The following is a 13215-nucleotide window of genomic DNA, read 5'->3' as shown; positions in this document are numbered from 1 at the left end:
AAAAAAAAAAAAAAAAAAAAAAATGTGTATATGTAATTATTGTGAAATAAGTAATTTTTAATTGATATATCATAATTGTACACATATTGGGATACATATGTTATTTGATATATGCATATAGGTGTAATGCTCAAATCAAAGTAACTGGAATTTCTATCACCTAAACATTTATCTTGAAATAAGTAAATTTAACAGAGAATATTAACAAACTCAAACTAAAATTAACATGCAAATGTATAGAAGTCAAAATGTAACATTAAATATTAATTACAAATTATCCATGAAATGGTTAATTACTTATTAGGTAATTTTTTAGGTACAATATAACTCTAATTTTCATTACCTTTTTAGGATTTTTTTCCTTTGGCCAAATCATTGTGGGTTTAGTTTTATCCTAATTTAATCCTCATTTATAACTTTTTAAAAAACAATCCTTCATATGCAGAACAGAGCTAGGAATTGTATTAATTTATGTTAGAAAAAGATAAATCATTAGTGTAAAATTTGTCCTTAAAAATGTAGTAAAAAAGGCTGAGCACAGTGGCTCATGTACATAATACCAGCACTTTGGGAGGCTGAGGCAGGAGGATCACTTGAGGCCAGTAGTTTGAAAACTGACCTGGGCAACATAACCTTTGATAGAGATAATCTAATCCTAAAATATTCTTCCATATAATCAATCACATAAAGGTAGAAGGATGTATGTTTTAGGATGTTCACAGAAGTATTATTTACAAGGTTAAAAATCTAGGGTCAGTATGGTAAGATTCCCTGCTCTACTTAGGCTGCAGAAAATTGGAAAGAGCACTACCCTCACCCTCAGAAAAACAACAAAAGCCAAATTACCTGCATAATCACAGTTTTTCTTGGAACTATCAAAGAGCTGAGGTTGCAGAGCAACCAACTAACCAGAAACCTAAAGAAAGACAGGTGTTTCCAAGGAGAGCCAGAATGAGAACGCTTTCTAACTCAGGGTACACAGGGGATGCCATGCTATTTGGTAAAAATAATTTAGGTAAAGATTTAAACAATTTTCTGAAGTCCATGTGGGGGCTGATGTAAGAGTTTAGAAACCCTGGAAACTAGCTGGGCGCGGTGGCTCATGCCCGTAATCCCAGCACTTTGGGAGACCGAGGTGGGCAGATCACGAGGTCCAGAGATGGAAACCATCCTGACCAACATGGTGAAACCCCGTCTCTACTAAAAATACAAAAATTAGCTGGACATAGTGGTACACGCCTGTAGTCCTAACTACTCAGGAGGCTGAGGCAGGAGAATTGCTTGAACCCGGGAGGTGGAGGTTGCAGTGAGCTGAGATCGCGCCCCTGCACTCCAGCCTGGTGCCTGGCGATGAAGCAAGACTCTGTCTCAAAAAAAAAAAAAGAAAGAAAAGAAAAGAAACCCTAGAAACTGCAGAGACAAAGAAAATTCATGCTGATTCACAGGCTCTTCTCCACAGACCTTACTGTGTGCTCAGGAGACAACAGACTGCAGGGAATGAGACCCCAGAAAGCCTCTCTCTTAATGCAGTCCTGACAGCAGCATCAACTGCAGGAGAGGCACAAAGCCCCATCCAGATTCTTCTTGGTTTCCTCTACACAACACAAGTCCTGAAGCCAGGAAAAAGGCAACAAGTGTGGTCATTAGGACACATGTGAAGACTCACTGCAACTACAGATTAGGAAAAAAAAAAAAAAGCTGTAGATCATGGAGAAGGAGCAGGAAAATATCCTGAGTCCTGATCATTAGACATCTCCCCTACTGGTTAGAGTCAGGGAAGAGGAACAGCGAAAATTCCGCACTTCTGAGACCCAGGGATACACCACCTGCCTAAGATTGAATTTGTACCAGAACAACATAGAATGCTTCCCCAAACTCCAGGTCTGCTCCACCATGTTAACAAATGTCAAGTAACAAGCGCACTCTGCTGGGGATGGCCAAGGGGCTTGAGAGTGGTAGAGATACTTTCTTGAGGCATATTATGAGGGAATGCCTAAAATTGAGCTTCTATGATGAAAACCTTAGTAGTTGATCAGCTATTAAGGAAAACTCTCTAGGTCAGACGCAGTGACTCAAGCCTGAAATCCCAGCACTTTAGGAAGCTAAGGCAGGGAGATCACCTGAGGTTAGGCATTCGAGGCCAGCTGGCCAACATGGCGAAACCCTGTCTCTACTAAAAATATAAAACTTAGCCGGGCACCTTTGTAATTCCAGCTACTCGGGAAGCTGAGGCCTGAGAATCACTTGAACATGGGAGGCAGAGATTGCAGTGAGCTGAGATTGTGCCACTGTACTCCAGCCTGAGTGACAGAATGAGACTCTGTCTCAAAAAAGAAGGAAGGAAGGAACGAAGGAAGGAAGGAAGGAAGTCGGGGGGAAGGAGGGAGGGAGGGAGGGACGGAGGAGGGAGGGAGGGAGGGACGGAGGAGGGAGGGAGGGAGGGACGGAGGAGGGAGGGAGGGAGGGAGAAAAACAACTTGCTAGCAAAACATTCCCTTATTCTACGCAGAAGGTAATATTTAAAAAATTTGAAACCTGTGGTGCATTAGGGCAATCCTGGCAACAAAAAAAACAAGCAGCTCAACTCCTCACTAGATTGATTCAATCCCATCACTAAGAGCCTAGCAAAAGAAGTGTGCTCATTTCCAGACACAAATATTTTTTATCCCAGTCTCTACTGTTATGCATAAGATGCCCACCTCTAAACCAAAAATTGTGTGATACACAAAGATGCAAAGAAAAGCAACATTTGGTCAAGGGACAAAACAAACAAAATGAGCAGACCCAGATATAAGACAGCTGGAACTGTCAGACAGGGAATTTAAAATAATTATCATGAATATGTTGAAAGCTCAGTACATAAGCTAGACAAATGTGAACAGCAGGGAATTTCAACAGAGAGGTAGAAATTTTAAGAAAGCATCAAATGGAAATGCTAGAAATGAAGATGAATCTTTTTGATGCATTCATTGGTAGACTCCAGACAAGTGAGAAATCTGAACTTTAAAGTAGGTCAATTGAATTTACCCAAAGGGAATCAGGCTATGTACCAATAAACCTGAAATAACAACATAAGCACATTGCCTTTATATTTTTCTCAATATACTGAAAAATTTTTGTAAAAGATATATAATAGTATGAATAAGCATAAGACTACAGTGGGCATACAGTAGATAACGTTCACCAAAAAAATTATTACTGTTTGTTGATGAATAAATTAATTATTCATTAATGAGAAAATAAAAATAAATGGAAAGTCACTTACTATAATCTATGATAAATTTAGCAATTCCAGAACCAGGATAGTAGGACCCCTTCTCCACAGTAACCAGGCAATGCTTATTTTGTTTTTCTTGAATAATTTCCTTTACTCCTGAAGCTCCTTGCTTCATCAAATTCCAGCCTCGTATACATCCATCTAGACGAGGGTTAATCTAACAAATTAAAATACAGGTCAAGGAGTGCATTTTAAACTTAAACAAGTGGCTCAATTATGAATATAGACTTTCATTTAGAGAAAAAAAATGCTTTCTTTGATAATAGTTTAAAATAGTTTGTATTTTATTTAAGTTTTTCTTTTCAAAGTATTCTTCAGATGGACAGTCTTCTTCAGTACAAGCAAGCTTACACCATCACAAGCCCTCAATGGGATCGTAACGATTTTTACCACTTTAAGCTCCACCTGCCTCTCCTACATCATCCAGTGTTAACTTTTCTGCTCTCAAGTTCTGTATTTGCTTCTAGCTGTGGCCCTGGGCTCTAAGCCATCTTCTTTTTCTTTTCTTTTCTTTCTTTCCTTTTTTTTTGACATGGAGTCTCACTCTTGTTGCCCGGGCTGAAGTGCAGTGGTGCGATCTCAGCTCACTGCAACCTCTGCCAACCAAGTTCAAGCGATTCTTCTGCCTCAGCCTCTTGACTAGCTGAGATTATAGGCCCACCACCACATCCAGCTAATTTTTGTACTTTCAGTAGAGAACGGGTTTTGCCATGTTAGCCAGGCTGGTCTTGAACTCCCGACCTCAGGTGATCTGCCCGCCTTGGCCTCCCAAAGTGCTGGTATTAAAGGCATAAGCCACCACCCCCAGCCTTGTTTTTCTTTAATGGCATTTACAATATGGGTTAGTCTTGCCAATCAGACTCTAAGTCTCCTCAGCCAGAAAAGTGTTTGCATTCTTTAGCCTGCATCAAGCATCTCACCAGGCTCAAGACATGTAAAAGCCATTTAATAAATGACTGATACTTTTTGAATAATTTATTTTAATTTTAATGTGTCTTAATTTCTAAGTTTCAAACAACAGGTCTATTCATGTCCACGTGGGTTAATTAATTCAAGTTTAATATATAATAGAAATCTTTTAAAAGTTACAGTAACTACAAATTGCCGGGAGTGAAAGGTGGATATAAGACAGTAAATATTTAAATTAAATCAGCAAGTATATCTGGCAGGTCTGCGATGTCGGTTTTTAAAATGAAATTTTTAAAACTCTTTGAAGGCAGTGGTTAGTCTCTTTCATAAAACCTATTCTATATTTATTAAACAAATACCATATTTAGAAAAATAGCTACTAAATCTGATTTCGGTTTATGACAGCCTATAATTGTACCCTCAGTAAAGAGGTATTTTTTTAATAATAATTTCCACCTTATGTGCTATGCTTTAGCTCTCGAATATAAGTCCTAAAAATAAACTGGAGGAAGTCCTTTGACTGGCTTCTACAAAATAGCGTAATTTTGGACTTAAACATGTGAATGCATATGTTTAAAGACTGAGAGTGGATTATCATGATGTTAATACTGAACTGCAGTGTTAACATTCTCAGGGGTTAACTTGAGAATTTTAGAAGTCCACTTCATGATTTATGCTGGGGATTTAAATGAACACAAAACTACCACATCATTTTCTTCTTTCATTAATATAATTTCAAGGTTCACTAATGTTATTTTTCCATGATCATTTCAAGTTGTAACATTTAGTATGCTTAACAAAACAACTTCTATTGACTCTCAGAAAAACACATCTTCAAATATTTTACAGACAAAAGGAATTCATCCATGATGAATGACAGAAGCTTGGATCATTACCGGTTTAATGAATTGACTTTCCACCTTCCGAGGGAATCCTGCAAAGTATACTTTGGTTTCCAGAAATCCATGTTCAGGCTTAAAAAGGGGTCCAAGTTTATTTATATTCATCACAGCTTCTTTAGCTATTTTAAGGCTAACACTATGTTCTAATTCTTCCACAGACACCTACAATTAAAAAAGAAAAATTACCAAATAACCAAGCTTTACTACATGCCATTTGAAACACTGAAATCTAAAAATTCTGTTATTATTCCAATAAAATACTTTTGTAATCATTGTAATGTAATTATTAATTTGTTACAACTTATTTGGAATGTCGAATTATAATAAGTGTGATAAAAAAGCATTTAGGGTGAAAGCACTTGATCAAAAATTAAAAGCATACCATATTTTAAAGTTAAAAAAAACTATTCTGTTAAACTTAAACATCTAATTATATATCTTTCAATCACAGGCTGCTAGAAAATTAGCAGTTAAGTGAGCCATTCATCTTAGGAAAATTTTAAGTGGTCTTATTTTGCAATTATCTGATAATACACATATGGAGTCAATCATGTAAATAAGTTCTTAATATAAAGGAAGAAAAATCAGTATGTCCAGTATTCTGTTAATTGCCCACAAATTATTTTTCCTTTAAAATTAAAAAGTGATTGAGGTAGTATGAAAAAACTACATAAAATTAAATTGGAGTTTTCCAATTTTGAGAGTAGTCTGGGTTTCTTAGAAAAGGTTTCAAATAAGCCGGGCACGGGTGGCTCACTCCTACAATCCCAGCACTTTGGGAGGCCGAGGCGGGTGGATCATGAGGTCAAGAGATTGAGACCATCCTGGTCAACAAGGTGAAACCCCGTCTCCACTAAAAATACAAAAATTAGTTGGGCATGGTGTCGCGTGCCTGTAATCCCAGCTACTCAGGAGGCTGAGGCAAGAGAATTGCTTGAACCCAGGAGGCGGAGGTTGCGGTGAGCGGAGATCACGCCACTGCACTCCATCCTGGGCAACAAGAGCAAAACTCCGTCTCAGAAAAAAAAAAGAAAGAGGAAACTTTTCAAGTAAGGGTAAAGAACAATCAAAATTCCTCCCACAAAAGCAATCTGAAGAACCACTGCTGCATCCTTCATGTAAAACTACAGCACTCAAAGTGCAAACTCTTCACTTACTAACCAATAATAGGAGCCAGACAATAAGCATATTAAAACACCGTTATGGGGGGGAAACTATCCTCCAACATAAAATAAATTTAGTAACACAGATTTAAAGCTTGTCAATACTCCTTTTTTAATAGAGCCAATTAGCAGCATTTGAACGATTCCCTTCTTCACAGACTTTCTTAACTTGGCCTCCAAGACCTGACCCTGCTTGCTTCTCTTTCTGCACTCTAACCACTACTTCTCAGTCTCCTTTGCTAGATCCTCCCCTCCCCACGGCTCAGGGCGCAGACCTTTTTCCTGTAGCCATGCAAGTATTTTAAGCGGGACACAATGACTCCACTCCAGGGCATTTGGAAAGTTTGGAGGTGCAGAGCACCTTAATTTGTCACAATGAGTAGGGGCCATGCTGGCATTGCAAGATGATAGACAATCTGCGTTATGTACATAAGCTCGTCATGCATAATTAATAATAAAATATCAAGTATTCTTAAAATCTTCTGAACATCCCTGCTAGGGATTCATGTCGGGACTATTCGTGCTTACCATTATCCGAGTTTGTAGATACATATACACAAAATGTTTGCTGCACTACTTTAGCATTCATTAAGTTTTTCAAGAATGTAATAATCTTGAAAACTAAACATAGATGGATATTTATTTTGTTCATACCTTCACCAGGAACTTCTCACCACTTTGGAAAATTAATATTACCAGTGGCAACACCATTTATGCACTTAATGGTATTTGTGTTGCTAATATAACACCCCAGTGTTAATCTTCATTTGCAGCTTTTTTAGTCTATGTATAGAAGCAAGCTGTGACAAGTATTGTGGTTATAGTTGAGTACTTATATACTGAAATACGTATTATTTCCTTATAAATTCCTTTCCTTTTATTTATTGATATGAATGTAATAATGAGAGCATTATGTTGGTTTTAACTGGGTATACATGAAGGTAGTTTACATTATTGATACATTTCATTACAGAACAGTAAAGGAGCATTATATATTTTCAGACATTGGATGAGACAGTATTTGAAACCACTGGTCAACACAACCAGTTTCATGGCCTTAAAACCCTTTTTTATGCTGAGTATTCAAAAATTTGAATTGAAGGCTTAACTTTAAAAACATATCCAGAATCTGACAACTTCTCACTACCCTTACCACCAGCAGTCAGTCAGAGCTGCCATGTTCCCTCCACTGGGTTATTGCGATAGTCTCCTCGCTCCATATCATGTTCTCCTCTCATTCTCCACTATCTGCTTTCCACAAAGCCAACAGCTTCTGATCGTGATTATATTTTTAATTGCAAATTAGATCATGTCCCTTCTCAAAATCACCCAGGGCCTTTCCATTTAGCCTAAAATCCACACCCTCTTCATGGCGCCCAAGGCCCTAGATGATCTCATTCCAGACCACGCTTAATAACTTCATTTTCTTTTCTTTTCTTTTTCTTTTTTTTTTTTTTTTTTGAGACAGAGTCTTGCACTGTCCCCCAGGATGGAGTGCAGTGGTGCAATGGCTCACTGCAACCTCTGCCTCCCAGGTTCAGTGATTCTCCTGCCTCAGCCTCCGGAGCAGCTGGGATCACAGGCTTGTGCCACCACACCCAGCTATTTTTTTTTTTTTTTTTTGTATTTTTTCAGTAGAGATGGGGTTTTACCATGTTGGACAGGCTGGTCTCGAACTCCTATTCTAGTGATTAGCCTGCCTTGGCCTTCCAAAGTGCTGGGATTACAGGCGTGAGCCACTGGGCCCGACCTCTAACCTCATTTTCTATCAACTCCCCCCCTGCTGCTACACTATGCTTTGTGTTATTCCTCAAATACCAAACACATCCTCCTCCAAGAAATTCTATTTTTGCTGTTCACATGCTGCAGAATTGTTTTATATTCCCTCATGTATTTCTCATGACACGTGCTCTCAAGTCTCAGTTCAGATCTAATCTCCTCAGTGATGGCCTTCCCAATTCTATGTGCATACTATCATCACTCTCTATGTCCTTGCCTGGCTTTTCTTTTTTCTTATAACATGAATAACTCTCTGGCATATTTATTTTTTCATGCATGTGTTGTTCGCATCTCACCACTAGAATGCAAGCTCTGTAAAAGCACTGACTTTGTTTTATTCGCTGTTGTATCTTTACCACCAAGAATAAGGATTAGCACACAGAAGTGCTCAATAAATATTTTGCTGAACAAACTATGATACATTTACAATTTAAATTCCTATTAATATTAGACCCATAATCAAAGATAAGAAGTAATAATTTGTAAAGTCACCACATCTTTGCCCAAGTGTGCTTTGTTCATACCTCTAATGTAACATACTTCATGTTACAGTATATTATTTCCCAAAGAAGCATCAGCTACTTATCTGTGAGGTACTAAGCTCTAGAGCAAGGAAAATCTTTTGCTATAGTTCTAATGCCTTGAACTCAGGAACTTAACAGCAAAAGCACTCACTGAAAGCTTATTGAATAAATGAGTGCATGTCTGAATAAATGAAAGGCTAAAATAATTTAGTGGTGACCTCACATGGCTTCTCAACACAAACTTCTTGGCTGGGTTCAGTGACTCACACCTGTAATCCCTGCACTTTGGGAAGCTGAGAAGAGCAGATCACCTGAGGTCAGAAGTTCAGGACCAGCCTGGCCAACATGGTGAAACCTATTGTCTACTAAAAATACAAAAACTAGCCAGGCATGGCATCAGCACCTCTAGTCCCAGCTACTTGAGAGGCTGAGACAGGAGAATCGCTTGAACCCAGGAGGTGGAGATTGCAGTGAGCTGAGAATGTGCCACTGTATTCCAGCCTGGGTGACAGAGGAAGACTCTGTCTCAAAATAATAATAACAATAATGATAAATAGATAAATAGCATAAATAAATCGAGATCGACACAAACTTCTTGCAGCTCCTCCAGGCATAAAAGATGTCTCTTCTGTGCACCGCATTCTAAGGTGAAGCCAGTCTTCTCTCCGCTATCCTTTGCTGATGACAGCAATGACTCTATACTTCAGAAAAGACTTCTCCCCACTGCCAACTAGCAGTAATCTCTTCAGGAAAATCCCATTTTAATCTGGTTGTTCTTGATCACTAGAATAAAGGCTACATGTAGGATTAAATTAAAATGCTAATTTATTTTTTCTTTCTTTTTTTTTTTTTTTTTTTGAGTCTTGCTCTGTTGCCCAGGCTGGAGTGCAGTGGTACAACCTCAGCTCACTGCAACCTGCGCCTCCAGGCTTCAAGTGATTCTCCTGCCTCAGCCTCCCAAGTAACTGAGATTACAGGAGTGCACCACCACTCCTGGCTAATTTTTGTATTTTTAGTAGAGATGCGGTTTCGCCATGTTGGCCAGGCTGCTCTTGAACTACTGACCTCAGGTGATTCACCTGCCTCAGCCTCCCAAAGTGCTGGGATTACAGGCGTGAGCCAATGCACCTGGCCTAAAATGCTAATTTCTAAGCACACTGGTATCTGCTACTGTATATTGTTTGCACAAAAATTGATTACGAAGTCTGGCATGATGGCTCATGCCTGTAATCCCAGCACTTTGGGAAGCCAAGGTGGGAGGAGGATTCCTTGAGTTCAAGATCAACTTGAGCAACATAGCAAGACACTGTGTCTATTTTTTTAAAAAGAGGATTACTTATCTATATGCTTATGTTTGAATTACCTTTTTGAATTTGTTACTATGTTTATTTCTCCTTAATTAAAAAAATATTAATGGCAATTGAGTTTTCTTTGATCAGTGGTGAATTATATAAATTGTTATGGCACTCAAGTGCGGTGGCGCAGGTTTGTAATCCCAGCACTTTGGGAGGCCAAAGTGGGTGGATAGCTTGAGGCCAGGAGTTCAAGACCAGCCTGACCAACATGGTAAAACCCTGTCTCTACTAAATTTATAAAAATTACCGAGGTGTGCTGTACACCTGTAATCCCAGCTACTCAGAAGGCTGATGCACAAGAATCACTTGAACCCAGGACGCGGAGGTTGCAGTGAGCCAAGATCATGCCACCACACTCCAGCCTAAGTGACAGAGTGAGACTCTGTCAAAAAACAAACAATAACCAAAAAAAAAAACCTAACAACAACAAAAAAACAGTTAGGTCACCTAATAATCCCTAACACCACGGTTCACCAAACAGCCACTAAAAAAGATAAAAAGTTAAATAAGGTAAAAAAAGGTACTATCATTTAAAAGGTAAAAAGTTAAATACAGGGTAGTTCAAGCAAATAACTAAAAACAACCATTTTATTTATGATAAATTCTAATGTATTAAGTGAGAATCTTATTTCTCAGGCTGTTTCAGGGAATTACAGTGTACAGAATGTACTTCATATAGCATCAGATAACTCCAAACCCATTTTGGTTTGGTATCACTATAAAAATAAATTATGATTTTATACAAACTGCATCATAGCAGAAAGAGATTGATGAAATCTGCAAACGTACCGTATGCCACACACCGTTATTAATAATGCCGCCTCCAGTTGTGATTTTGGATGTCTGTTCATTCTTAAGCTGAACTTCAAACTTTCCATCACGAACCGCAATCAGGATCCAGGCTGAGTGATCAATAGATTCTGCATACAGTACCACGCCTTCTGAATCATACGTCCGGAAATCAAATTCTGCTGTAAATCTAAACAATGGACAGAGATCCTTAAGAGTGAGAAATACAGAAAGCTCAATGCATTATTCTTTTTTTCTTGTACTGGCAAACAGTAATATGGACAAAGAGTCAAATATGTTTTCGTTTTCTGGAATTAATAAAAGAGAAGGGCAGGATTAGACTGCTCATGCATTATCTCTGGTTCCATGTGTGTTTAAAATTAAGTTGTTATATATTTTCTTGCTTATTCTTAGAATCTTTTCCCCAGGGAACAGATGGTTTGGTAATTTGTCATCTTTCTTTGGCATATGTTTTGAAAGCACCTTTCAAATGCTGGAATTAATACACATGTATAGATATCAGGCATACTGTATCTCTCCTGGCCCCATTTATACACTATAGAATCTGACATTAACATGTGGTGGGTTTTTGGTTGTATTTTTGTTTTTGCTGTATCAGTAAGTGATCAGTAAAATATATTTCAATTTCATGATTGGATTATTCATCAAAAGGCATATTTTCCCTATAAGTTTACATGTCAGGAATCACTCATGGAGATCTACAAGACAACATATGGATGACTCCAGACATCATTAAGCCCTCATGTGTGGTAAGAAAGGTAAAATTTAAAAACTTAAAATGTATCTATTAGTTTTTCTAAAACTCTAATTGCATAAGTCACTGTAGTAGAATACACAGAAGGAAAATGTAAAAGATATAGTCTACCCATGTGTTTGAGGGTATCTGAGGGCTGGCAACACCTGTTGCTATTGAGACTCTAGACATATATGTATCTATTACAGGGGAGAAAAATCTTAGGGATGCTGAAATTAAAATAACATGTGCTGATTCAGTATCCTTAAAACACTTCAATGAGAATCAGCGTTGACATTTCCAAGGGACTAGCAAATCCCAAAGATTGATGAATGACAAACAGGGAAAATGAAAAATAGGTGTATAACTATAAGGCGCCTAAGTTAAAATAAAGGCAATTTAAGTTAAAGAGTCTGGACTTCAGATCATTGCTAAACTAGGCAGGACAGAATCCCATACTCTTATCGCAAGGTATAATAGTAATAGTGACAGAGGGAGCATTTGCAATGGCACACAATCTCCCTCAAATGGAACAAAGAAAAGGTGGCGAAATAAAGTTTCTCATCTTTGGAATTCCAAACAAGTATTAAAAAGAGGTAAAATATGGAGTAAAGTATACTAGATGGAGAAAAATGTGGTAGGAATTTACTGAACTCAGATTATGTAAAAAAGAACAATTTGGCTTGGAATAAGGACTTCTATCCCCTTTCATAACTATCTGAGCATTTTGTTGATGTGAAACAATATCATCTGGCCAAAACTCAAATCTGTGTACTCTCCGGATCTTCCAGCAATTGATCCTATTATGGAGATAATTCCCTTTTCTTTGTAAAATCAGGCTAAAATCATATTTCAACGAATCATGTTCTGCATATTTTGTTTCTGGAGTACATAATCAGCAGACTGATTCATTACAATGGGGAACAATTCATTCTTTTTCCCAAGCATGGTAAACTGGAAAAAAAGAGTGAATTTGTTAACATTTGTGTAGCTAAAGTATTTGATCATGAGAAAGAGACGTAAAGAAATTTGCAAAAAATAAAAATAAAAGCACTAGCTATGCTTGTGTTGATTACACAGGTGGCGGTTATAAAAATTCATCAAGCTGTACATTTAATCTAATGTGTACATTTCTCTACATACATTACATATCAATGAAAAGTTTAAAATAAATAAATAATAAATTCTGGAAAAAATAATTTGGCCAACTCCAATCCAATGCTAGAGATCAAACGACTGAACTGTGAGTGAGAAATGAACACACTCATCCGTAGGTATCCATGGGATATTGGCTCCAGGATCCCTGCATGGTATCAATATCCACAGATGCTCAAGTCCCTTAGGTAAAATGGCATAGTATTTGCATATAATTTATGCACATCCTCTCATGTACTTTAAGTCATCTTCAGATTGCGTATAATATCCAATATAATGTAAATGTTATGTAAATAGTTGTCATACTGTACTGTGTTTTATTTGTATTATTTTGTATTGTATTGTCAATATTTATTGTGGTTTTCTTCTGAATATGATCTACCTGAGGTTGGTTAAATCCACAGATGATAAACTCTCGGATATGGAAAATCAATTGTATTTCTAAAAGTGTTATTTACTAAAACTAATATTTTTCTCTCTCATTCTCATTATTCTCATAGCAGGTTAGGGTTGTCTCCAGTCTACATCATTAGAAGATATTGCTTGCTCTGTGACATTAAAGGAAAAAAAACAAAAATTGGGAGAAAAGGCCGGGCGTGGTGGCTCAC

At 37.6% G+C, this 13215-nt stretch overlaps 1 protein-coding gene across 1 annotated transcript in view; it reads right to left on the bottom strand.

Annotated features, from left to right (window-relative positions):
* Window positions 1–13215, bottom strand: part of PROS1 (protein S) — a 99418-nt gene that overhangs the window by 8508 nt on the left and 77695 nt on the right. Inside the window, exons 10-12 of the mRNA XM_017519734.2 lie at window positions 10699–10888; window positions 5083–5250; window positions 3266–3434 (exon numbers count right to left, since the gene is read on the bottom strand). Of these exons, the coding sequence (XP_017375223.1) occupies window positions 3266–3434; window positions 5083–5250; window positions 10699–10888 (527 nt within the window). The remainder of the gene's footprint in view (window positions 1–3265; window positions 3435–5082; window positions 5251–10698; window positions 10889–13215) is intronic.

This window comes from Cebus imitator, unplaced genomic scaffold, assembly GCF_001604975.1.
Source record: "Cebus imitator isolate Cc_AM_T3 unplaced genomic scaffold, Cebus_imitator-1.0 Scaffold771, whole genome shotgun sequence".
In the NCBI taxonomy this organism is placed as follows: domain Eukaryota; kingdom Metazoa; phylum Chordata; class Mammalia; order Primates; family Cebidae; genus Cebus; species Cebus imitator.
Note: the sequence above shows the minus strand (reverse complement) of the source record. Positions and strands in the feature narration are given on the sequence as shown.